At 45.1% G+C, this 25116-nt stretch overlaps 1 protein-coding gene across 2 annotated transcripts in view; it reads right to left on the bottom strand.

Annotated features, from left to right (window-relative positions):
* The window catches only part of itpr3 (inositol 1,4,5-trisphosphate receptor, type 3), an 841532-nt gene that overhangs the window by 280314 nt on the left and 536102 nt on the right, over positions 1-25116 (bottom strand). For both annotated transcript variants that reach the window (XM_077515178.1, XM_077515179.1), the window contains 3 exons: positions 18589-18756; positions 15297-15371; positions 13713-13832 (listed from right to left, as the gene is read on the bottom strand). In XM_077515178.1, the coding sequence (XP_077371304.1) occupies positions 13713-13832; positions 15297-15371; positions 18589-18756 (363 nt within the window). The remainder of the gene's footprint in view (positions 1-13712; positions 13833-15296; positions 15372-18588; positions 18757-25116) is intronic.

Below are 25116 nucleotides of genomic sequence, written 5' to 3'. Positions count from 1 at the left end.
CCGTGACGCCACGGCACAGCTTGAAGCCGCCCACGACCGAGTGAAGGTCATGGAGACCCAGCTGGATGACGTTAAAGCGCAGCTGGATGAGGCAGAAGCCTGCGCAGATGCGGTGCTAGCCGAAAATCTGGGCAGTGATGCAGATGAGTCTGCTTCCACTGACGACTCCCATCAAAAGATTGGTGAGTTAACCCAAGCTCTCGCGTCCGCCGAAGAGACGAATCGAGAGCAAGAAAAACTGCTGAGATCCGCGGCAAATGAAATTCACAAACTAAAAGCAGAGGTGACTGACTTGACTGAACGACCGTCAAAAGACCAACTTCGGCTAGCAGAAGCTAATTACTTTTGGGTTAGTTCGTCGCTAGCTCAGTCCACCGATGAAGTGAAGCGCCTCCAAGTTCAGGTACAGACCTTTAGGGAGGAACGTAATGCCGAAGTGGACCGCTCATATGACCTGCGAACCAAATTAGCATTGACTGAAGCCGAGGTTACCCGCCTCCGACAATGCCAGCAGGAATATGAGACAGAGTTAGCTCATATTAAACATGAGTTTCAACGTGCGCAGCAGTTGAATGAGGTCTCCCGAGGAGACTCCCGGCCGGGAGCTCCACCCCGCACAGACCTCCTGATCCCAGAGCCACAGCACCACAGCTCAAACTGTCACCTGAGTCCGGAGCCGCCTGGAGGACGCCGCCAGTGACCACCGCCGCTTTAGGCCTGGCACCTCCAATGGCCGCCTCCCCACACGTTTTTGGGCCATCAGGTGATGACAGTTTCCAACGTGGACCCATGTCGACTCCCCCGTTGGAGAGACAAATGGGTGTGGCCTGGAAAGATTTGGACAAGCTGGCTCGAAACATAGCCAAATTCGAACCGAAACCAGGGGGGTCCCACAACACGACAGAGTACTTGAAAGACATCAACTATCATCTCCAGAGGTTCCCAATGGCAACCGTGGAAGATAAGTTGTACTTGATTAAAATGACGTCCAGCCGAGCAGTCAATAGACTGCTGGAACGGCAGCCCGCTGATGTGTTGTCTGACCCCTTTGCACTGCACCAAGCCATCTCACGCGAGTTTGACGGTTCTCCTGGGTTGTCGGGCATGGAAGTCGCCATGTTCGTCAAACAGGGAAAGCAGGAGTCTCCTCAGGCTTTCTACAGTCGTCTTCGCGATGCCTATTTTGGGACTCGTAACGAGCCCAACATGGAGGAAGATCCTGGTTTTAAAACGTTGTTTGTCCGAAACCTCCAACAAAACCTTAACCACTACTTGGGACTGGCTTTGTGTCCTGAGACACTGAATAGCCCGCAACTACGTGACTTAGCAGCTAGGGGCTATGCAAAGCTAAATTTATCCGCCCCTAAGGTAGGCGACGCAGGAATTTATAAAGTGGACCTGGGTCCTCCTTCAGAGCTGGAGGGAGCTTGCTCCTATGCTCCGAGGGAAGACCAGGCTAAATCAAAAAAGTCAAAACAGTCCCGCGCCCCGCGAAACCGGAAACCGCGCTCCAAAACCGACTACTCGCGTGACGAGAAATCGGACGGAGAAAAGCAAGCTGACGATCGCCAGCGCTCCAAATTTGCTAAAGGTAAGCCCGATTCGCGCTATCATCCAAAACGTGATAAAGTCGAACGCGCGCCAGCAACCGATTCCTGCCGCGAGTCCCGGAACCGCCAAGTCGACTCCGAGACTGACCACAACGCAGTTGCCAACGGCATATTGAAGGCACTCCTGAAATTGTCAAAAGACTCGTCAAAAGACCCGCCTTTATGACTAACCGACGGCCGGATGCCCACTGAAGTGACCCACCAGCAGAGGTCACCAGAGGGGCCTCCAGTAGCCGACACTCAGACACCTACTAAACTGCCTTCTGACTCAACAATATTGGTACTGCAGGCTGATCCAAATACAGCAGACCCGCATGTATCGCGATCAACCGATGACGTGAGACCGTTCCAACAGCTTTTAGGTGATCTCACCACCAGGGGGATAGCTCGTAAATTCTATCTGAGCGTCACCCTGGAGCGAGCTCTAACCTACGAAGCCCTTGTAGATCCCGCCGCAGACATCACGGTGATGTCCAACACGGTGTTCGAACAACTCCGCGCCGCGTCACAAGCTAACAGTCGACCGCTCCGCCTACGGCGGTGCCCACTCACCGTTAGCGCCTTCTCACCTACTAACATAAAGCTGGAATCTGTCGCGATGGTACACTGGTCTATTGGCCCCATGGAATTCATCCATCCAGTCTATGTGGGACCCATTGAGTCAGTCCCCCTTCTTATTGGCCAAGACCTGTTGTTCCGCTTCCAACCCATCATAGACTACCAGAGACTCCAGATTTGGGCCCAGGTGTGGCAGGCCCTGCCGACATTTCCTTCGGGCCCTGACCAGGCTCAGCTCTGCACTGTGACTCGGGCGCAGCCACCCCACGGGGAAGCAGACACCCCCACAGGGAGCTGGGACACCACTCAGTCCAAGGCCGGACCCCTCGCGTCCCCGACAAAGGACCGGCTGAGAAGCCATGACACCTTCCTTTGTGACCTTGACCCACCACCGCCTGATGCAGGGTACGCCCCACGCATCATCGGGGGTGCCCACGTGCAAGGTGCACCTGTTCTTGACGCTGTCCTCGCCTTGTGGGCTGACAAATCAGCCATTTCTGCAGCATTCGCTGACAACTTGCGAGATCTCGACCCGAACATTCTTTTCGTCTCCAAGTCTTGCCGGTTTCCGTTGAACACGGAACCTCCTCTTACAATAACTGCAGTGGGCGTGTGCGCCTTAAACCTTCAGTGGAAGCAGCACTCACTGACCCACTACTTCTTGGTTGTCCCGGACGCGCCTCACACCCTTTTCGTGGGTGCAGATTTGCTTGCTCGTCTTGCCGTCCATGTGGACACCATCAACAACGTGCTTTGGTCCCTCACCAACTCGGAACCTCGAGCTTGTGTTCCCAGTCTTCCAAACATGAAGTCCGGACAGACCATCCCAGATGCTTGCGAAGTCTTAAACGAGGATGAAGTGATCGCTCCGGCGACCACGATCAACATTCCGGTTCGCTTGGTGGCGCGAGCTAACCAGGTCTTGAATGCTAGCTCCGCTTTCTTTCAACCTTCATCGGAATTCATGAACCTGTCGTTACTCTTGGAGGCCACGCCCATCGTGGACGCCTCCCTCACCACTCTGATTTTGGTTCACAACCCCCTTTCGTACGACGTTCGCATACCAAAAGCGACCCGTCTGGGCCTGCTCATCCGTTCCGACTTCCACGACTTCACTCTAACGGTGCCTGTGGTTGGACACATCCCATCTGACTTGGTCTTGACTGAAGACACCGGTGGCCGAAGACTCACCAGGCCATCTCAGCTTGTTACGGTCAACCCTGCCGGTCCCACCAACGATGAAGACATCGTCCGGGTGGACCTGGGGACAGACCAACAACTGGTGATTTATGCCTTGAGCGCGTTGCCTCCAACACCCTCTAGCATTCCCTCTGGAAACCCAGAGACACCTCAACCAACCACGACTCCAAATGGGGACCTTCAACCATACCCAGAGTTCGAGGCGCACCTCCAAGAAGTTCTGCACCGCGCCGATGCGCTCCGGTCCGAACCGGACCGCGAACGTTTGCGCACCGTGTTAATGAAATACACACCCTCTTTTGCCAAGGACTCCTTGGATTGCGGGTTGACGGCACTACATGTGGTCCGCATCCCGACTCAGCCCGGCGCTCCTCCAACTTTCGTGCGCCAGTACAAGATTCCGATTCTTACGAACCAGTACAGAAGACTATCGACGCCATGCTGGAAAAGGGCATCATTCGCCCCTGTAACAGCACCTATTCGGCTCCATTGTGGCCAGTCTTGAAGCCAAACGGCACATGGAGACCAACCATTGACTATCGCAAACTGAACCAACAGGTTCCTCTTTCGCGATGGCCCATGACACAACTTGAACAGGAACTTCCCAAGGTTCGAGATGCCAAATTCTTCACCACCATCGACGTGGCTTCGGGGTTCTGGACGATCCCAGTAGACCCCAGGGATCAATACAAGTTGGCATTCACCTTTGGCAACAAACAGTACACTTTCAACCGGTGTCCATTTGGCTACGCCAACTCGCCAGCCGAATTTAACATCTTCCTCAACAAGGCGTGCCCTGACGCCGCCGCCAGGGGCAACCTCATTTATGTCGATGACATCATGATGAGGAGCTCCTCTTTGGATGACCACTTGATGGAAATCGACCACGTTCTTGGACAGCTGTCTTCTGCAGGCGCCAAGCTGTCCCTCCTGAAAGGTCAGTGGTGTCGCTCGAAGGTCAACTACGTGGGGATCTTGGTCGGGCCGAACGGGATTGAACCACAATCCAGCCGTATTCAAGGCCTTCTTGACATCAAAACCCCCACCGATGTGTCAAAATTGCGCAGCTTCCTTTGCGTGTGCAACTATTCGCGCCAGTTCATTGAACACTTTGCTGACATAGCACGCCCTCTTACTAACCTGCTGAAGAAAGATACGCCCTTCGATTGGGGTGGCGAACAAAACAACGCGATGAATATGCTAAAACAAAAGCTGGGCTCCGCCCCCTGTCTCGCGTACCCCGACAGCAACAAGGAATTTTTCTTGGAAGCAGGATTCTCCGACCATTGTTTGAGTGCGGGTCTATACCAAATGTACGACCAGGATAAACGCGTCGTGGCGTACGCCAGTAAAACGTTGAACGGCCCCGAGTTGAAATACTCCGACTGCGAAAAAGCCCTGCTTTCCACAGTATGGGCAATCAAACATTTCTCAAACTACATTGGATGCCAAAAAGTAACGATTGATACTAACCATCATCCGGTTACTTTTCTTAACAACCAACGTATTCGAGATGGCGTCGTAACAAACGCGCGCATTGCCGGCTGGCTTATGGCGTTACAAAGTTACGATGTTCGAGTCCGGTACACGAAAAACGCAAAGTTACCACTGGGTACCGATCTAGCAATTTGCCAGAACTGTGTGTCAACTTCACCAACCCCGCCGACAGACGTCGCCGTGGCACCGATGCCGGAATTCACGCGTCACCGCTATTTTGAGGAACATGTCTGCAAAGACATGCCTACAGCTTACGTGGATGGCTGCTCTTACCACCACCAAACCCAGCTGCAGGCTGGGGTGGGCATCGCTTGGGTCGACGACACACCGTGCAAACCACTGCAATTCCAATTGGGCCCCCACTCTTCTCAATATGCGGAAATCGCTGGCATCCTGATTACACTCAAATTGGCAGTTGAACACGGTGTCACGGTGCTGGTTATCTGCACTGACTCAAACTATGCCCGCCTCGCCTTCACCTGTCATCTACCGGTGTGGCGTCGAAATGGTTTCCTTACGTCAGCGAAGAAACCCGTTAAACACCGCGACCTCATCTTGACATGCGACCATTTGGTTTCCTCCAATGATATGCATGTCTATTGGAAAAAGGTCCGGGGACACTCAAAAGTCCCAGGACCTGACAAACATTTTAACGACCTAACGGACACGTTAGCTAAACAAGGGGCCCTCAACGGGACTCCTTGGACATTTGATACAGCTAGGCTGCCCACCCAGGCCACCCTAGGGGGCCCACGTTCTCACGCGCCGCCGCGTTGCGGCCGCCGCTGAGTGTCGCGACGCCCCCACACGAACCCCTACGGGGCCCGTGGCGTGCGTACCGCCCATCCGAACCTCCGACTTGGTCGCCCAACAGGCCGGCGACCCCGCGCTTTTCAAAATAATTCAGCACCTTTCTGATCCTGTCGCCAACCCCGTGTCGCCTGACGCGTTGAGTGACGACAGCGACTTCAGAGACTTGCTCTCCGTGCTGCAAAGGCTGCGTCTCGTTAAGGGCCTTCTGGTTTATGACTCCGGGTCTCCACCTGCCCTGCGGTTGGTGGTTCCACGGAGCCAAAGGGGGGTCTTGCTAACATACGCCCACGACGCGCCTTATGCAGGCCACCGCGGATTCAAGGCCACTGTCACCGCACTACAACAGGTGGCATACTGGCCGCGCATGCATAATGATGTAGCAACCTACATCAAAGGATGCCTGGTTTGCTGCCAATTTCAGCCAGCAAACCCGAGTCACCGAGCACCACTCCAACAGAAAGGAGTCACCTTCCCATGGTCTGATCTCCAAATTGATTGGGTGGGACCACTGGTCAGATCTCTGAGAGAGAACAAATACTTTCTTACAGTAGTTTGCGTGTTCACCAAGTGGGTAGAATGCCTGCCTGCTCCAAACGACACCGCACACACCACTGCATGCCTGCTGATGAACCACGTGTTCTCCCGCTTTGGGTTGCCCTCACGGGTTAACTCAGACAGGGGAACCCACTTCACAGCCGAGGTAATGCAACAACTTTGGCAAATGCTCGGAATCAAGGCCCAGTTGCATATTAGCCATCACCCGCAGTCATCAGGACAGGTGGAGCGGACTAATCGCACCGTGGTAAATTTGCTGAAAAAGTTTGTTGTTTCCAACCATCGGGACTGGGACACCCGACTCCCACTGATCCTCATGGGGATTCGAGCCACCCCTCACGAATCCACAGGGGTGGCCCCCTTTGAAATGATGACCGGACGGCGAATGACGCTCCCCCTGCACCTGATGTATCAGCCAGGAGAAACAAACCTAGCCACGGCATACACGGCCTCCCAGTACGTGGAGGACTTGCAAGCCCACCTTCGAGCCACGTTTGCATTTGCTCAACAACAGCTTAAGCAAAGTGCAGAAGGTCAGAAAACCTACTACGATAGGAAAGCCTCACGAACCGAGTTCGAAATAGGTGATCGAGTATGGTACTACTTGTTCGCGCAACCAAATGCTAATACTCCGCGTGGCAAGAGGGGCATCGCCCGGAAATTTCTTCCCCGGTGGTCAGGACCATACGAAATCGTCGACAAACTGTCACCCGTCGCCTATCAAATTAGGATGAATAAAGGACGTCAGGGGGACCAACTGAGGTGGGTCCACCGAAATCAGATCAAAAGTCACTGCGGTTTTGAGCGTCTGGGAACGCGATCGAGCGAATCTCAGGACCAACATACGCGCGAAACTGACAAAGGGGGGTCACCAGCTGACTCCGAGTCAGTGACCCGACCGACACCCTCGACAGACGCGCCAAACTCCGTCGACCGACCTAGCTGACTACGATGTTTAAAAGTATCAGACGTGCAAAAGGGGGGTCAACACCCCGCTGCACCTACCAAACCCCTAAGTGATACCACACCGAGCGACGCTAATCCGCTTGTCTTTGTTGATTGCTAGAGGATGGTGTGATATGATGACGACCCTGATATTGCGCATGACCGCCGTGGTGAGTCGGCCAGAAACGGTTGAACCCGGACGTGCAGCGAAAATTGCCTTGATTGAATAACCAGGATTGCTTACGAATGATTGCGAGAAGTTAGCATACTGTGTTTTTCTACTTATTTACAGACGCTTGAGGCAACACTTAAGGATACGGTCCTAGCTGTAACACCGATAGCATTATGTAGAACTAGACTAGACAACTACCAAACGATTTTCAACTCGAATTCAAAAGATTATGTACACTCAAGGTGTTATAATCCTTATGAATGGTATGCTGCGTGAAATCAGTTTTTGCTAGCTATAAAAAGCTCCCCCGTACTTAAGGCCTTCAAAAGCAGGTCAGAGTACTCTTTTTAAAGCGTTAGTGAGTCTAGCTAATCTAACTAAGCCCCTTGACTTCCTTCCCTTAGTCCAGCGCGACTGCCGAGGATACTGATTTTTTTTTCTCTTTCTTTTCTTTTTCTCCCCTCTTCCCCATTTTTCCTTTTACTCCAGTTATCCTTGGATAGTGCACGACTTTTTGGGTGTTTAATTACTCTATAGGAAGATGCGATAGCTAAGTACCTAGCAACGATAGTGTCGCGCTAACCGACCTAAGACTTTTTTTTTGGTGACGAATACCCCCAGGGGTGGAGATTTGCACCGACACGCAGGTGCCTGAGACAACCTCCCCATCTTTATAAGAGAGTTATGGCCTGAGTATAGTCCCGGGTTTTGAGTTTAGAAGGCGACAGCCTCTTCGTTCTCTCTCTTTTCTTTAATTTGCTGTTCGTTTTCCCTAGTTACTCAAAATATGATACTAGCCTGATAGCCTTAGGACAGTTTTCTTCCTTTTCTTTTGTTTGGAATTTCGCGTCTTGCGTCTTTCCCAGGCCCGCGCCTGTTTTGGGACCCGAGTCCCTCAGTCAGCTGACACAGCACCAAGTTAGACACACACTGTTAACTGAATACACATAGAGACACCTTGAAAACACACAGACATACCCTGCATACACATAACCAGGCAGAGGTTAGGGAAAAGTTGCACCAGTGGTATGTCTTGAGTGTTGCAGCAGAGCGTGAGTGGGACTCCGGCCGTCTGACCGTGACCTGGACCCTGGCCACGCATCATCTGGACCCGTCAACCTGGACATCCTGAAGATTCATCCCGCTTGACGAAGGGGGGTCTGTAACAACTATGGCCAATGGCCCAATCCACCCTCTAATTTTTTTTTAAAAGTTTGCTTCTCCTAAAGCAAATTCTCTGCAGTCGCATAAATATTCCACTGCCCAGACAGGATCCAGGCTTGGTTAGCTCTGCAGGTGGTCATCCAACCACCAACAAGGCTCTTTTGAAGCCGCTGACCAGGTGACAAAGGAATTTATGCGTCTGCCGAAGGAGTGTATTCAAGCCCGTCTTCTTGGAGCCCGAACAAATGGCAAACAAACAGTGATTTGGAATACACAAATGACCGATCAAAGGAATGTTCATGACTTCTTATCAATCACAAAGGGTATTCTGGCGCCTCGCCCTTCCTGGAACGTCTAGATGGAGCAACAGCACCGCCAAGTGGTGAAACTTGGAACTATCCTTAGTGACAATTCACATAAGTAACCGCATTTTACACATTTATACCATGATAATTCTTGACAGACAACTGAACTACGAATGATTCATGTTATATCTTTGTGTGTATGAACATCCTATTTCATTTGTACTCCATAAAGAATGAAAGATAATCAATATCTCTCAGTTCAGTCAGATTAGACAAGTAGAAGTTACCTCACAAGTTGGTTTATGATGCATTAATTACGATGTGTGTTAAACGGGTTGTGTGGGAAAACTGATTTGCCAGACTGACCAAATTTAATGCCAAATTATTAATCTCTTTAATAATTTTTTCTTAAAGTCTGCCCGAGCGAGCAGAAGGGTGTGCCACCACCCACTGAAGCCCCGCCCAAAGACTTTAAAAGGATGAGGGGACCTCTCTCTTGCCTCTTCCTGCTCTTCCGCCTCTTGTCTCTGGCTTCCAAGCCTCTTCCAAAACTCTCTTGCACGACCTGCAAGTGCCCCAGCCTGCTCGAACTCTTTGTTCCAAGAAACTTGCCAACCACGTGGCCCTTTTCTTTTCTGGCAGCAACCGTTGCCGAGAGCGGACCCTCGCTCCACGCCACGCCAAAGCAGGTGCAAACTGCAACGCTGACTAAAGACTCTTTTGCTTTTTTTTGTGTTTTTGTTCCACCATCGGTGCTTGCCCGCCCGACCTTCGCGGCCTTGGGGTACACTTGCAACGTACCGCCGGACTCAAGGTTGTGCACCTAAGCCGCGCACCTCACCTGCTACTTGGTGGCGCCCCGCCGCGGTGCCAGCTCACCTCCAACGGCTGGCCTTCCCCGTACGCAGGCGCGTACGGACCGAGCTGCAACACCTGAACTCGGACAGCTGCCCGGCAGAACCAACCTTGCCAAGTCGCCGACCAGTCAAGGGACGAGCCGCGCAACTACGTCAGGCCCCTGAGTGGCTTCCCTTGCTCACCTGTGGAATAAACCCCTTTTTTTATTTTCTTGCCTTTTTGGAACGAACATTGACTATTTTTCCCCCTTTTTTCCAAGACCTTTCTGCTCATTCGACGCAAACGATTCTCGTAAGTGTGCGTTTGATTTCTAGCTCGGCGTATCCACTGTGTGCCACTTACGTTTGAAACATATCACAAATCTGGCAGGTCAAATTTCTCTTTTCCCTGTTTCTTTATTCATTCGCATTCCTTCCTTATTTTCATTCGCTTTATTTGATTCCTTTCTTCTGACGGTAGAATAGTTAGATAGGCAGTGTTTTGATTCTGTAGTGTAGCAATCGTGAATAAATGCATGTTTTATGAACTCTATTCCGCCTAAGTCATCTGTGTTTCCGAGTGGATTATTATTCTTTTGTTAGTACAACGAACCACTGAATATCGAGTGTGGCGACTTATAAATGACTGATGAAAGAAGGATTTTGGTCGTTGTTTGCTCCTGTTAACCCAAAGCAAAACCAACGTGGTGCCCCAGAGGTTATCGAGGTAAATATAATTTACCTCTGTAACGTCCAATTTATTAATTCGTCCAAAAGACGACCCAATTATCGCTACACCGGTGACTCCACCGCGATGATTGAATTACTACCTCCAGGCTGTGCTTACTTGGACGCTCCTAGGACATCGGCATGAGGTGGTGGAACGGCGAGTATTTTTAAAAACAACTATAAATGTAAACAATGTATGTTTACCACACCAAACAACAGCTTTGAAGCCACCTTCTTTGAAGTCGGCCAAACTGTACTGTGCTGTGTCATCTACCGACCTCCAAAATACAATAAGGACTTTTTAAATGACTTAGCAAATCTTGTTGCCAAAGTCATGCTAAAATATGACCATATCCAGATTATGGGGGACTTTATTATTCATGTGTGCTGCCCTGATAAACCACTGGCTAAGGACTTTTTGAACCTCATTTTCTCATTTAACCTCGTGCAGTGTGTGTCTGGTCCCACACATGAAAAAGGTCATTTGTTAGACTTGGTTCCTTTCTATGGTCTTCCAGTGTCAAATCTAAAAATAATTGACAATGTGATATCTGATCATATGGCTGTCTGCTTTGATGCGCATTTTTATCTTACTGTTTCAGCTACATCGGCTGCTGCTCAGTCAAGGCGTAGAATTTTTAACCCCCTCACTGCTGATCAGTTCTCTGATGCCTTTGATGAGCTTTGTATGCCCACTTCAAACACTGAATATCTCAGCTCTTGGTTCCACTCAAGCTGCCTCAATATACTTGATTCAGTGGCTCCATTCAAAACTGTGCGACCCAAAGTCAGACGTGAGCCCTGGTTCAATGAAAAAACGCGTGCAGCCAAACGGGAGCGCCGCAAAGCTGAACGAAGGTGGAAAAAGGACAGATTGCAGGTCTCCTATCAGATCCTGAAAGAAAATTGGCGCTGTTACCAGAATACAGTGAAAGAGGCAAAAAAAAGAATACCTCGCGAATATCATTCAGGCAAACCGTCAAAATCCACATGTACTATTTAAAACTATTGATTTAGTACTTAAACCATCTCAGCCTACATGAACAAACTCTTCCTGAAATGGGCAATAACTTTCTTCAATTCTTTATTGATAAGATTGACAAAGCTAGAGCACTCACCAGCACCAATATCACTTCTGACCCTTCCATTCAGGTCCATGGCTCGGTGGTGCTAAAATCATTTGAAGTCATTTCTCTGAGATATGTAGAAGATGTTGTCCACCAGATTAAGCCATCTGGCTCCCCATGTGATTCTGTTCCCCCTCATTTGTTTAAAGAGGTTCTTCCGACTATCAGCAATTCAGTTCTGGCTATTATCAACAGTAGCCTGTCTTCTGGCGTAGTCCCCAAACAATTTAAACATGCTGTGGTGCAACCTCTCCTGAAGAAACCTGGTCTCGACCAATGTGTGCTGTCAAATTTTAGGCCCATTTCCAAACTGCCTTTTATCTCTAAAATTCTGGAGAAAGTAGTACACATGCAACTAAGCACCTTCTTGGAGGAAAATAACATCTTGGAGGTTTTCCAGTCAGGCTTTAAGAGGATGCAAAGCACAGAGTCAGCCCTGTTACGAGTTAATGACATCCTCCTGGCAAATGACACTGGAGACTATGTATGTCTCATACTGTTAGACCTGACTGCAGCGTTTGATACCGTAGACCACAGTATTCTGTTGGCTCGTTTACAGCACCTGGTGGGCATTGGCTGCAGTGCTCTTGAGTGGTTTCGATCCTACTTGGCCGACAGAACATTCTGTGTTCGCCTTGGGTGCTCCGAGTCCCGCACTGCCCCACTGTCATATGGTGTTCCGCAAGGATCTGTATTAGGCCCCATTCTATTCTCATTGTATCTACTGCCCTTGGGCTCCATCCTTAGAAAACATGGAATTTCTTTTCATTGCTATTGCGGATGACAGTCAGATCTATGTCCCGGCTCTTCTCATCCTGCCGACTTGGGTCCTCTGGCACAATATTTGAAGCCAACAGCCTCAAACCTGGGTGTCAAGACGGACAGTGACTTTAAACTGGACCAGCAAATTGCCGCTGTTGTCAAATCCAACTTTTTTCATCTAAGACAGCTGGCTAAGGTCAAACATCTCCTATCTCAGCAGCACTTAGAAATGGTAATCCATGCCTTTTTTACATCTCGGCTGGATTATTGTAATGCACTTTATTTTGGGATCAGACAGTCCTCCCTGCAGCGTCTCCAGCTTGTCCAAAATGCTGCTGCTCGTCTCCTTACTAGTGCCCGGAAGAGGGAACACATAACCCCTATCCTGGCCTCTATTCACTGGCTGCCCGTGAAATTTAGAATCCATTTTAAGATTCTTCTATTTGTTTTCAAATCTCTCAATGGTCTTGCCCCACCTTATCTCGCCGAGCTCTTGCACCCCTACACAGCTGCCCGGTGCCTCAGGTCAGCAGACCAGCCACAATTGGAGGTACCAAGGCCTCAGCGGAGGCTTAGAGGAGATTGAGCCTTTGCTGTTGCCGGTCCCTCCCTTTGGAACGACCTACCACTAAATATTAGGCAGTCCCCCTCGTTATCCTCTTTTAAAAGATCTTAAAACACATCTGTATTTTTTGGCTTTTGGCGCACCACGAGACTTGTTCTTGCTGTTTTGTGGTGTGTATGAGTTTGATGTTTAGTCTACTTATTCATGTATTTATTTATCTCTTTATTCACTACTTCTTATTTGTTCACTGATGTAAAATGTATTGTAAAAAAAACAACAACAACAACAAAAAAAAAAACCTGTATTCACGCTTCAAAATGTTTGCTTTGTTCTTGTTTACTGCAAAACTGATGTTTATGTACAGCACTTTGTATACAGCAACGCCTGTTCTTAAAGCGCTTTATAAATAAAGTTGAGTTGAGTTGAGGATTTGAGGATCGATTATTTTATTCCCTCTTCATCAACCTCAAATCCAAAGTACTTCCATACGCGACTTTTGCCGTTTTTCTTCTCAACTAATTGCCGCCGCAGTTGAAGCTGACGCCGATGTGCGGGCCATGAAAGAGGATCAAGCATGAAGGTGCGCCTTATAATGAGGTGCGCCTTATAGTGCGGAAAATACGGTACATTCTCAATGTTTAAACCTTTACAAAATAGATACATTACTATAAAAGAAATACATGCAAAATTGCACAAAAGAAATACGCATGAAAAATGAACTGCGTTATATCGAGGGAACACATTTTTATTTTTATTTTTTTTTAAATATGTCTACCTTTTTGACCTTATAGAAATGGCCACCCTACTATCATCTGCATAACAATGGAAATCAGTTTCATTTCTTTTGCTTTTTGAATTGTGTTGGTCGTCTCACCTGGTCGTAGGAGACCTGCAGCAGGTCCAGCATTACTTTATGAGCACCCATGTTCTTGAGCAACCTCTGCTGCTTCTTCCACACACCACTGCTGCACATCTTGTTTAGCCTCTCCAAGATCTATGCCAACACAACAAAACACAATGCTTGACTATGTTGCAGGGTGCTGAAAGTCCAAACTCCAACATCACCATCAGTGTTATCATATATTCTTTGTGACAATGCAGACAATGCAACCTGTTCTAGGTCCTTCCCTCTGGTGGGCACTATTGAACAATGCAGACCCAAACCTGCAGATATTTCAGTCGCTTTGCCCATCGCCATAAACATTTTAAACAGTTGATTCATATTTCGTAATGACACTTTGACAATTTGGCTGTAGTGCCATTATGAATACATTCGTCATTGTAGCTCCATTGCTTTGCCTCGGCTTTGCCTTGCATAGTTGTTGGTCAGTGTGTTATCGTACTACTGCACACTTAAATGGCTCTCAGCATTTATATTTATGACTTGAATGTACAATTTGCCATGGTGGCTGATTTTTGTACAGTACAGTGTTTCCAACTACTGGACTGTTTTAACATGCCTGGCCAATAAGGTTGATTCTCAATCTGATAGTTTGAATCAGATTCAGAATCAGATTTTTTTTTTTAACTGCTTCACTATTTTTTTTATGTTGAGCAATTATGATTTTATAGTACTTTTTAGGGATGTTTTTACATTAGGTACTAGTGGTGCAACGAATCACAAAAGTCACGGTTCGGATCGGATCACGATTTGAGCCACAGATTGCATTGTTTTTCGGATCAGTCAAAAAAAAAAATATATATATATATTTTTTTAAATATATATACATATATATATATATATATATATATATATATATATATATATATATATATATATATATATATATATATATATATATTTACCATATATATATATATATATATATATATATATTTTTTTTTTTTAAATTTCTTATATTGCCCATTAGGATTTAGGAACACAACTTTAAGTGCAATATGAGGCAGAAACATTATTATTAAATGGTCAATGTGTAAAATAAAGTGTTAATGGCTTAAAGTTGTGTTACTAAAATCTAAACGGCTGTGTTTAGGGCTGCACAATATTGTAAAAACATGCAATATAGTTGTTGAATATTGTGATATCAATATTATTGCGATATTTAACATGTACCAAAAGATATAACATTTTTATTGTCAAATGAAAGAATAACATTTTTCCATGTGGTAAAATAAGCAAGTTCAATGTGTTCCTTGTTAATTAATTGTAATTACCCTAGATGATGTTCAAACATCATTTGTTCAGCGTGACTCGGTTTCATAGATTTTGTTCAGGTCCTCTATTGAAATACAAACCAATTGGGTGCAAGTACAGCCCTATGGAGGAAAGGTGATTTGAATGACTTGAAGCAGAAGAAATGTTTCAAACAGACCCTCGTTGGTCACAGAGTCAAGGCACAGACAAAAAAGAAGCATGTCACCAGCAATACACACTGCACACACGATCCTCACCCACACTGAGTGAGTGACGCATGACAACCCAGGGAAGTGTGCTGACCTCTTTGACGTTCCGATAGCTCTCGTTGTTCTTCTCCCCTTTCTCCTTCTTGTGGGTGGCGTCCTCAGCTGCCCCCTGCAGAAGCACAGGGCAACACAGCATATGAAACATACTAAGAAAACATGGCAAACTACTTTAAATAGTATTATTTAGGTGTGGGCCAGTGGCCTCCAGTAGGGACTTACTTAATCAAACTCTTAACACCTCTATAGCATCTCAATTATTGAAACACCAATATAATGCCAAAAATGCAAGATAACAGCACATAACTGGGCCACATATCATCTGGGAGAAATTTAGAATCAAGATTTATCTAATAAAATAAATCAAACTGACCAGAAATGCTTATAACTGTTCATTACTGAATGTACTAATATATGTATTTTGCTAACTAAAGTTGTCTGTATTTGGAACATGTTTTGCTCTGATGTACCAAGCAGAGGACAGAAAAATGCTCACATTACAACAGGGCCATAACAGGGTAAAAGATTCGGGACCGGAACGATCCGGTATGGTGCTTTGGTCCTAGAAATATGACGGCAACAGTCAAAACCCCATGTTCTATGATTCGCCTTGTTGGGTTAGGGTCAGATGTGTACCTGAACATGTTTTGGCCTATATTTCTTTTCAATGTCAGGGATGAGATTTGAGGCTCTCCCCCTGGTGGCCATCACTTATTTTAGAAAAATAATATAATTTCATTTGGGTCCCTCGTTCCTCTACTCGAAGCCACCTAAGACTGTCAAAATGTTTCGGGAGAAGATGAGTGAATGGGTGCAGTTGAAGTGTGGTTCTGACCAGTTTGTTCCAAGCAGTCTGAAGCCTAGTTGTAAGTATTTTGGGGATAGCAGAGTACCAGGAGGATATCATTATTATTATTTAAAAAAAAAAAGTCAATATACATTATCTTCCATTTTAATGTGCCTCTTATGTTAGTTTATGTTCTAAAGTTGTTTTAAAATTGAGATTTTGCATTTATATGTTATGAATGAGGACAAATAATATTAGGAGATGGAGGTTGGGGTTACTGGTGTTTTGTTAACTTATTTTGCACATAATTGAAAAAATAAATGAAAATCAGTTTCTCATGTATGCTTTGTTACAATCATGTTAAAGTAAGTGTAATGCTGAAGTCTAATGTGTGTGGGTGTTTTTTTGTGTGTTATAGGTATAACTGTGCCAAATGTAGTTGTGGGAATGCTGAAAGCAATTTACACCATTCAAATTTCAACTTGCTGAGAAAATTCACGCCTTTCAGGGTATATATCGTCTGACTCCACATTATTTAGAGTACTCGCACAATTTAGTGTTAAAGATCAACTTTTCCCCATTCATTTTAAATGGGGCTGACACAGATTTTTTTCTAAGTCCCACTTTCCACGCCCACTTTCTGATACTGCTCAGTGGCGCAGTTGGGAGAGTGTGTTGTACAGTAAGCAGGAGGTCGCAGGTTCAAATCCCACCGCCGACTGTACATTGAACGTGTCCGTGGCAATTATGCAAACGGATGTTAAGTATACCAACTGACTATTATATCATGAAATGCATTATAAGCATCGTGATAAGCATCGTCACAGTCATAGCCACAGCCACAGCCACAGCCAAGCCATCGTCACAGCCACAATCAAGCCATCTTCACAGCCACAGCCAAGCCATCGTCACAGACAGCCACGCCATCGTCACAGTCACAGCCAAGCCATCGTCACAGCCACAACCAAGCCATCTTCACAGCCACAGCCAAGCCATCATCACAGTCACAGCCAAGCCATCGTCACAGCCACAACCAAGCCATCTTCACAGCCACAGCCAAGCCATCGTCACAGCCAAGCCATCGTCACAGTCACAGCCAAGCCATCGTCACAGCCACAACCAAGCCATCTTCACAGCCACAGCCAAGCCATCGTCACAGCCACAGCCACAGCCAAGCCATCGTTAAGCCATCATCACAGCCACAGCCAAGCCATCGTCACAGCCACAGCCACAGCCAAGCCATCGTTAAGCCATCTTCACAGCCACAGCCAAGCCATCGTCACAGCCACAGCCAAGCCATCGTTAAGCCATCATCACAGCCACAGCCAAGCCATGGTCACAGCCACAGCCAAGCCATCGTCACAGTCACAGCCAAGCCATCGTCACAGCCACAGCCAAGCCATGGTCACAGCCACAGCCAAGTCATAGCCACAGCCACAGCCAGTGGGGCTGTGGGCCAGTGGGGTGCCATGTGGGCCTGCCGTTCTGCTGCGTTGGGCTTGGGGCGGGGTTGTGTCCGGGCTTTTGGGTTTCCAGTGGCCTCTGCGGGGCTTGGGGGCTGTGTCCTGGCACTACCGCGGCCTGGGGAGCCCTGAGGGGCTGTGCTTGCCCTGTCTGGCAGAGGTCGACGGCTCCCCTCTTTGGTGGAGGTTCTCATGCATGCCAGAGCCACCACATCATCTACTGAAATTCAAACAGAATTTGCTTCTCCCACTGGTTTCTGAATTGGTGGAGGCTGGTGTTTGTGGATTTCACTCTGCTTCATCTATTCTTCATTCCTTTCTTTAGTCTTCCCTCTGGTCTCTTGAGGTCTCCCTAATTTGTTTTAATTTAGACATTTCTGGGGTTGGTGAAAGATTCTGGTGTCTGGTTGGTGCTGGATTTCACTTTGTTTATTTTTTTCTTTGATCCTTCCTCTGGTCTCCTGGAATTGATCGGATTGGCTGTGGCTAGACATGTGGGTAACAGGACTGACATGGAATTATCTGATTGGCTGTTGACCAGAAAAAGAGATTAAAGATTCTTGACATCACATAGCTCATGACATCACATAGCTTAAAACCAGTTGAAACCAGATGCCGATTACATCAGTTCAAAACAGACACTTGACCTCACGGTCATGACCCAAACTTAACCCTGGCGTGACCCAGTCATGACATTCTGAAAAGTGAGTATTTTGGAGGTACAAGGTTTCAACTTAACGCCAGCAAAGTCATTATTTTAGTAACCCTCCTCAGTCCTCATTAAAGTTAATGTTATTCATTGCTTTACAATATTACATTTATAGTACAAAACTTGTGCTTACACTTGAAAACTTGTAAATTATCCAAAATAATGGAGTAAAACAATGCTATAACATTGTGTGTACAATAAAAATTGTTATGATGGCAACAGTTTGGACTTTGGAATGAATTATTACAACTCAAATTGCTCTCAATGGGGAATTTTTGTTTTGAAAGTTCACCAAATTGTGTGTTGTGGTCAAACTTGCAGGTTCTGCTTCAGTATGCACACATCGGATAAGGTGAGAGTTTTGTGCTACCTCCACTTTATCTTTCTTGTTTTTCTTTTCCTTCTTGCCTTCTCCACCTCCCGATGTCTTCTTCTCCACCCACAGTTCAGACTTTTCCACCAACGTCCTCAGACGGTCCAGGTCTGATTTGATCAGCTTGTAGTTCTCCACATCCTGAGCCGAGATCAGTAGCTGGACCTACACAGGTAGAAAAAAATAAGCACATATCAACCCTGAATGGTGAATGTTGCACCTGTCCTTTTGTCCTGGATGAGAAAAATCACCCTTTTTGCTGCAGCCTGTTATTTATGGGGTTTTTTTTGGGTTTTTTTTAATTCATCAATATTAAAAAGATAACACCAACACTAGAGCTGCGAGCAGGTACAAAGTATCCTCGCAGCCCGGGCTTTACCTGCGTACCTGAGTACGTACTTGCACATCTGGGTACTGGCATATTGGAATTAGATTTTTTTGAAAATGGCACAATGAACCATATGCATTTTTTTATTTGGTTTATTTGCCAGGCCTGATGTGCCAGTTTTTATGCATGTTTAAACCAACCAAATCAACATAATTTTTCTTGGCAAACAGTGTGTATCCACAGTGACAGAATTCGGCAAAAACAAGTTTTGCTTTTATTTTTCATTGGGAACATCTTTACATGTAACAACAATAGATTCAAGTAGGGCCTGACCAATATGCATTTTTTGAGGCCGATGCCGGTACTGATCTTTGGCAGAAAAAAAATATTGATTACCGATTAATCTGCCGATTACTTAAAAAATATATGTATAAACTAGAGCTGCGAGCAGCTATAAAGGGCCCTCGCAGCCCGGGCCACGTTGGGGTCCTTGCACGTTGGGGTACTTGCACGTTAGGGTACTGGCACGTTGGGGTACTGGCACGTTGGGGTACTGGCATATTGGAAGCAAAATTTCTTTGAAAATGGCATAATAAACGTTTACATGTAGAATATTTTTTTTGCCAGTGTGTGTCAAGCTCAACGGGTTTTGGTGATTGTTAAGACCTGCAAAAATCAGCGTCCTTTTTTATTTTTAGGCAATGAGTTGCCCTGATTGGTATTTTTTGTAAAAGTGTATATATACATCATCGCTCGTTGTACTCATTGCACAATGTTTACTTTTATTGTCCAAAGGGGCAATCAAAAATGAATAAAACAAAATGGAAACGTACATACGTTTGGATCGGTGTGAAGCCAGTGAACAATTTGAGTGGTGGAAACTAAAAGAATATTCATAAATGACTTAGTTATCACACTTAGAATGAGTGTACATTTTTTGTACAAAATACCGTATGTGGGGTATTTATTTATTTATTTTTATGCCTCAAGGGCTAGGTGGCGCTGTATTTATAACTGAATGTTGTCATAGAGATACCTTCAGGCCTTGATTATAAGCATACATGTCAAGTGTGGGATTTTTTTTGGAGCATGTACCGTGGAGTTATTAAGCATATCCTTCATTCACGATATTGCTTTTAATGTCCACAGAGGCTATCAAAAATAAATAAAAATATATATATGTTTGGATAAGTCTGATGCCAGTGAACATTTTGAGTGGTGGAAACTAAAAGAATATTCATAAATGACTTCGTTATCACACTTAGAATGAGTTTACATTTTTTGTACAAAATACCGTATGTGGGGTATTTTTTTTTTATGCCTCAAGGGCTCGGTGGCGCTGCATATATAACTGAATGTTGTCATAGAGATAGCTTCAGGCCTTGACGATAAACATACATGTCAAGTTTGGGATTTTTTGGAGCATGTACCGGGGAGTTATTAAGCATATCCTTTTTCAGTGCGAAACACAAATTTTGATGCCCCGCCTTCATCATATAGTATTTCGAAAGGTCAAGATTTTTCCCCCTGTCGTTGGCTCAGGTCTTGACATGGTCCAGGTCAAGTCTTAACTCAGTCAGATGAAACGTGTAGGAGAAGTGGGCAAAAGTCTGCCCCCTGTGAATGTGCAAAAATAGTCAAAAATGGGACATTCAAAAATTCGTAGCTAACTTCCTGTTCATTTTAGCATATGGGTCCAAGAGACTTTTTTGTAGGTCTTGGGCTCCCTCATACACCTAAAAATATTCGTCGTTCTTGCTTAAACATACAACCGGGGCTGCTTCGTTAAAAACTTCTCGGGGGCGCTATTGAGTCATTTTTGTAAAAATAGCACAATCAACAATAAAATATTGCTTATTTTACCAGGCCAGATGTGTGTGCCAAGTTTCATGAGTTTCTGTGCATGTTTAGACCCTCAAAACTGGCGTTGTTTTCTTGGCGAACAGCGCTTAGCCACACCCACAGCAATTCGCGAAAACTCACAAACTTCGTGTTGTGACATCATGAAGGCCGAAACCCTTATCTGAGCAAATATGAGGTAGGTCCAGTTAACGTGTTTGGAGAAAAACGTAGAAGAAAATTCGTAAGAAAAAAAATTGCCACTAGGTGGCGCTATCAGTTAGATGAAATATAAGTCAGTAGATGTCTTTAGGGCTGGACTCTCATCAAATGTGTGAAATTTTGAGAAGATAGGATCATCTCGGTCAAGTTAATGCAGCTTTTATTTTCAAGAAAAATCTTCAGACTTTGCGTCACCGTAGCGGCCACGCCCTTTGGCGAAAAGTTACAATATTCGGTGTGGGGCATGATCAACATCTTAAGGCTTTTCTGACCAATTTTCAAATGGATCCCTTCAACAAGCTCAGCACAGTAGCTAAAAACGTAAAGTATGACATTTATTGTAACCACTAGGTGGCGCTATATGTATAACTGAATTTTATCATATAGATGTTTTCAGGCCGTGACTATTACGTTGCCTGAGAAGTTTGAGATTTTTTGGAGCTTGAACATGGGAGTTATTAAGCATTTGCTCTTTCTGGACAAATGAAATTTTAAAGGCAATATTTGATGCCCCGCCCCCGTCATATAGTATTTCAAAAAGGCAAGATGTTTTGCCCAGTTGTTCTCTCAGGTCTTGAGATGATAAATGCCAAGTTTGAAGTCAATTGGATGAAAAATGTTTGCAAAGGGGGAAAAAGCATGACCACAGTAAATGTGCCAAAATAGGCCAAAATTGGACATTAAAAAATTCATAGCTCACTTCCTGTACATTTTAGCTACATGGTCCCAATAGACTTTTTTGTGCGTCTCGGGGTGCTACACGTGCCTGCCAATTTTTGTTGCTCTAGCTCAAACGTGTCGGGCTTGGTTTTTATTTTTCTACGCTAGGGGGCGCTATCAAGTCGCATTGTTATGACGACTTAATAATATCAAATTTTTCGCCGGGCCTGAGGAGTGTGCAAAGTTCGGTGAGTTTTCGTGAATATTTAGGTACCCAAAATCGCGATTGTTTGCGGAGAATAAAGAATAATAATAATAATAATAATAATAATAATAATAATAATAATAACTAGAGCTGCGAGCAGCTATAAAGGGCCCTCGCAGCCCGGGCCACGTTGGGGTCCTTGCACGTTGGGGTACTTGCACGTTGGGGTACTGGCACGTTGGGGTACTGGCATATTGGAAGCAAAATTTCTTTGAAAATGGCATAATAAACGTTTACATGTAGAATATTTTTTTGCCAGTGTGTGTGTCAAGCTCAACGGGTTTTGGTGATTGTTAAGACCTGCAAAAATCAGCGTCCTTTTTTATTTTTAGGCAATGAGTTGCCCTGATTGGTATTTTTTTGTAAAAGTGTATATACACATCATCGCTCGTTGTACTCATTGCACAATGTTACTTTTATTGTCCAAAGGGGCAATCAAAAATGAATAAAACAAAATGGAAACGTACATACGTTTGGATCGGTGTGAAGCCAGTGAACAATTTGAGTGGTGGAAACTAAAAGAATATTCATAAATGACTTAGTTATCACACTTAGAATGAGTGTACATTTTTTGTACAAAATACCGTATGTGGGGTATTTTTTTTTTTTTTTTTATATAAGCCTCAAGGGCTAGGTGGCGCTGTATTTATAACTGAATGTTGTCATAGAGATACCTTCAGGCCTTGATTATAAGCATACATGTCAAGTGTGGGATTTTTTTTTGGAGCATGTACCGTGGAGTTATTAAGCATATCCTTCATTCACGATATTGCTTTTAATGTCCATAGAGGCTATCAAAAATAAATAAAAATATATATATGTTTGGATAAGTCTGATGCCAGTGAACATTTTGAGTGGTGGAAACTAAAAAAATATTCATAAATGACTTAGTTATCACACTTAGAATGAGTGTACATTTTTTGTACAAAATACCGTATGTGGGGTATTTTTTTTTCATGCCTCAAGGGCTAGGTGGCGCTGCATATATAACTGAATGTTGTCATAGAGATAACTTCAGGCCTTGACGATAAACATACATGTCAAGTTTGGGATTTTTTGGAGCATGTACCGGGGAGTTATCAAGCATATCCTTTTTCATTGTGAAACACAAATTTTGATGCCCCGCCCTCATCATATAGTATTTCGAAAAGTCAAAATTTTTCCCCCTGTCGTTGGCTCAGGTCTTGACATGGTCCAGGCCAAGTCTTAACTCAGTCGGATGAAACGTGTAGGAGAAGTGGGCAAAAGTCTGCCCCCTGTGAATGTGCAAAAATCGTCAAAAATGCGACATTCAAAAATTCGTAGCTCACTTCCTGTTCATTTTAGCATATGGGTACAAGAGACTTTTTTGTAGGTCTTGGGCTCCCTCATACACTTAAAAATATTCGGCGTTCTTGCTTAAACGTACAACCGGGGCTGCTTCGTTAAAAATTTCGAGGGGGCGCTATTGAGTCATTTTTGTAAAAATAGCACAATCAACAATAAAATATTGCTCATTTTACCAGGCCAGATGTGTGTGCCAAGTTTCAGGAGTTTCTGTGCATGTTTAGACCCTCAAAACTGGCGTTGTTTTCTTGGCGAACAGCGCTTAGCCACGCCTACAGCAATTCGCGAAAACTCACAAACTTCGTGTTGTGACATCATGAAGGCCGAAACCCTCCTCTGAGCAAATATGAGGTAGGTCCAGTTAACGTGTTTGGAGAAAAACGTAGAAGAAAATTCGTAAGAAAAAAAATTGCCACTAGGTGGCGATATCAGTTAGATGAAATGTAAGTTAGTAGATGTCTTTAGAGCTGGACTCTCATCAAATGTGTGAAATTTTGAGAAGATAGGATCATCTCGGTCAAGTTAATGCAGCTTTTATTTTCACGAAAAATCTTCAGATTTTGCGTCACCGTAGCGGCCACGCCCTTTGACGAAAAGTTACAATATTCGGTGTGGGGCATGATCAACATCTTAAGGCTTTTCTGACCAATTTTCAAATGGATCCCTTCAACAAGCTCAGCACAGTAGCTAAAAACGTAAAGTATGACATTTATTGTAACCACTAGGTGGCGCTATATGTATAACTGAATTTTGTCATATAGATGTTTTCAGGCTGTGACTATTACGTTGCCTGAGAAGTTTGAGATTTTTTGGAGCTTGAACATGGGAGTTATTAAGCATTTGCTCTTTCTGGACAAATGAAATTTTAAAGGCAATATTTGATGCTCCGCCCCCGTCGTATAGTATTTCGAAAAGGCAAGATGTTTTGCCCAGCTGTTCTCTTAGGTCTTGAGATGATAAATGCCAAGTTTGAAGTCAATTGGATGAAAAATGTTTGCAAAGGGGGAAAAAGCATGACCACAGTGAATGTGCCAAAATAGGCCAAAATTGGACATTAAAAAATTCATAGCTCACTTCCTCTACATTTTAGCTACATGGTCCCAATAGACTTTTTTGTGCGTCTCGGGGTGCTACACGTGCCTGCCAATTTTCGTTGCTCTAGCTCAAACGTGTCGGGCTTGGTTTTTATTTTTCTACGCTAGGGGGCGCTATAGAGTCGCGTTGTTATAACGACTTCATAATATCAAATTTTTCGCCGGACCTGAGGAGTGTGCAAAGTTTGGTGAGTTTTCGTGAATATTTAGGTACCCAAAATCGCGATTGTTTGCGGAGAATAAAGAAGAAGAAGAAGAATAATAATAACTAGAGCTGCGAGCAGCTATAAAGGGCCCTCGCAGCCCGGGCCACGTTGGGGTACTTGCACGTTGGGGTACTTGCACGTTGGGGTACTGGCACGTTGGGGTACTGGCAAGTTTAGGTAAGGCACATTGGAAGCAGAATTTCTTTGAAAATGGCATGATAAACCTTGACATGTGGATTTTTTTTTTTTTTGTAAAAATACCGTTAAGTTGGTGTATTTTTTTTTATGCCTCTAGGGCTAGGTGGCGCTGTATATATAATGGAATGTTGTCATAGGGATACCTTCAAGCCTTGACTCTAAACATACATGTCAAGTGTGGGATTTTTTTGGAGCATGTACCGTGGAGTTATTAAGCATATCCTTCATTCACGATATTGCTTTTAATGTCCATTAGAGGCTATCAAAAATAAATAAAAAAGTACATGTTTGGATAAGTCTAATGCCAGTGAACATTTTGAGTGGTGGAAAGTAAAAGAATATTCATAAATGACTTAGTTATCACACTTAGAATGAGTTTACATTTTT

Source organism: Festucalex cinctus, chromosome 2 (assembly GCF_051991245.1).
Source record: "Festucalex cinctus isolate MCC-2025b chromosome 2, RoL_Fcin_1.0, whole genome shotgun sequence".
NCBI lineage: Eukaryota > Metazoa > Chordata > Actinopteri > Syngnathiformes > Syngnathidae > Festucalex > Festucalex cinctus.
The sequence above is the reverse complement of the archived record's forward strand: the minus strand, read 5'-3'. Positions and strand labels throughout refer to the sequence as shown.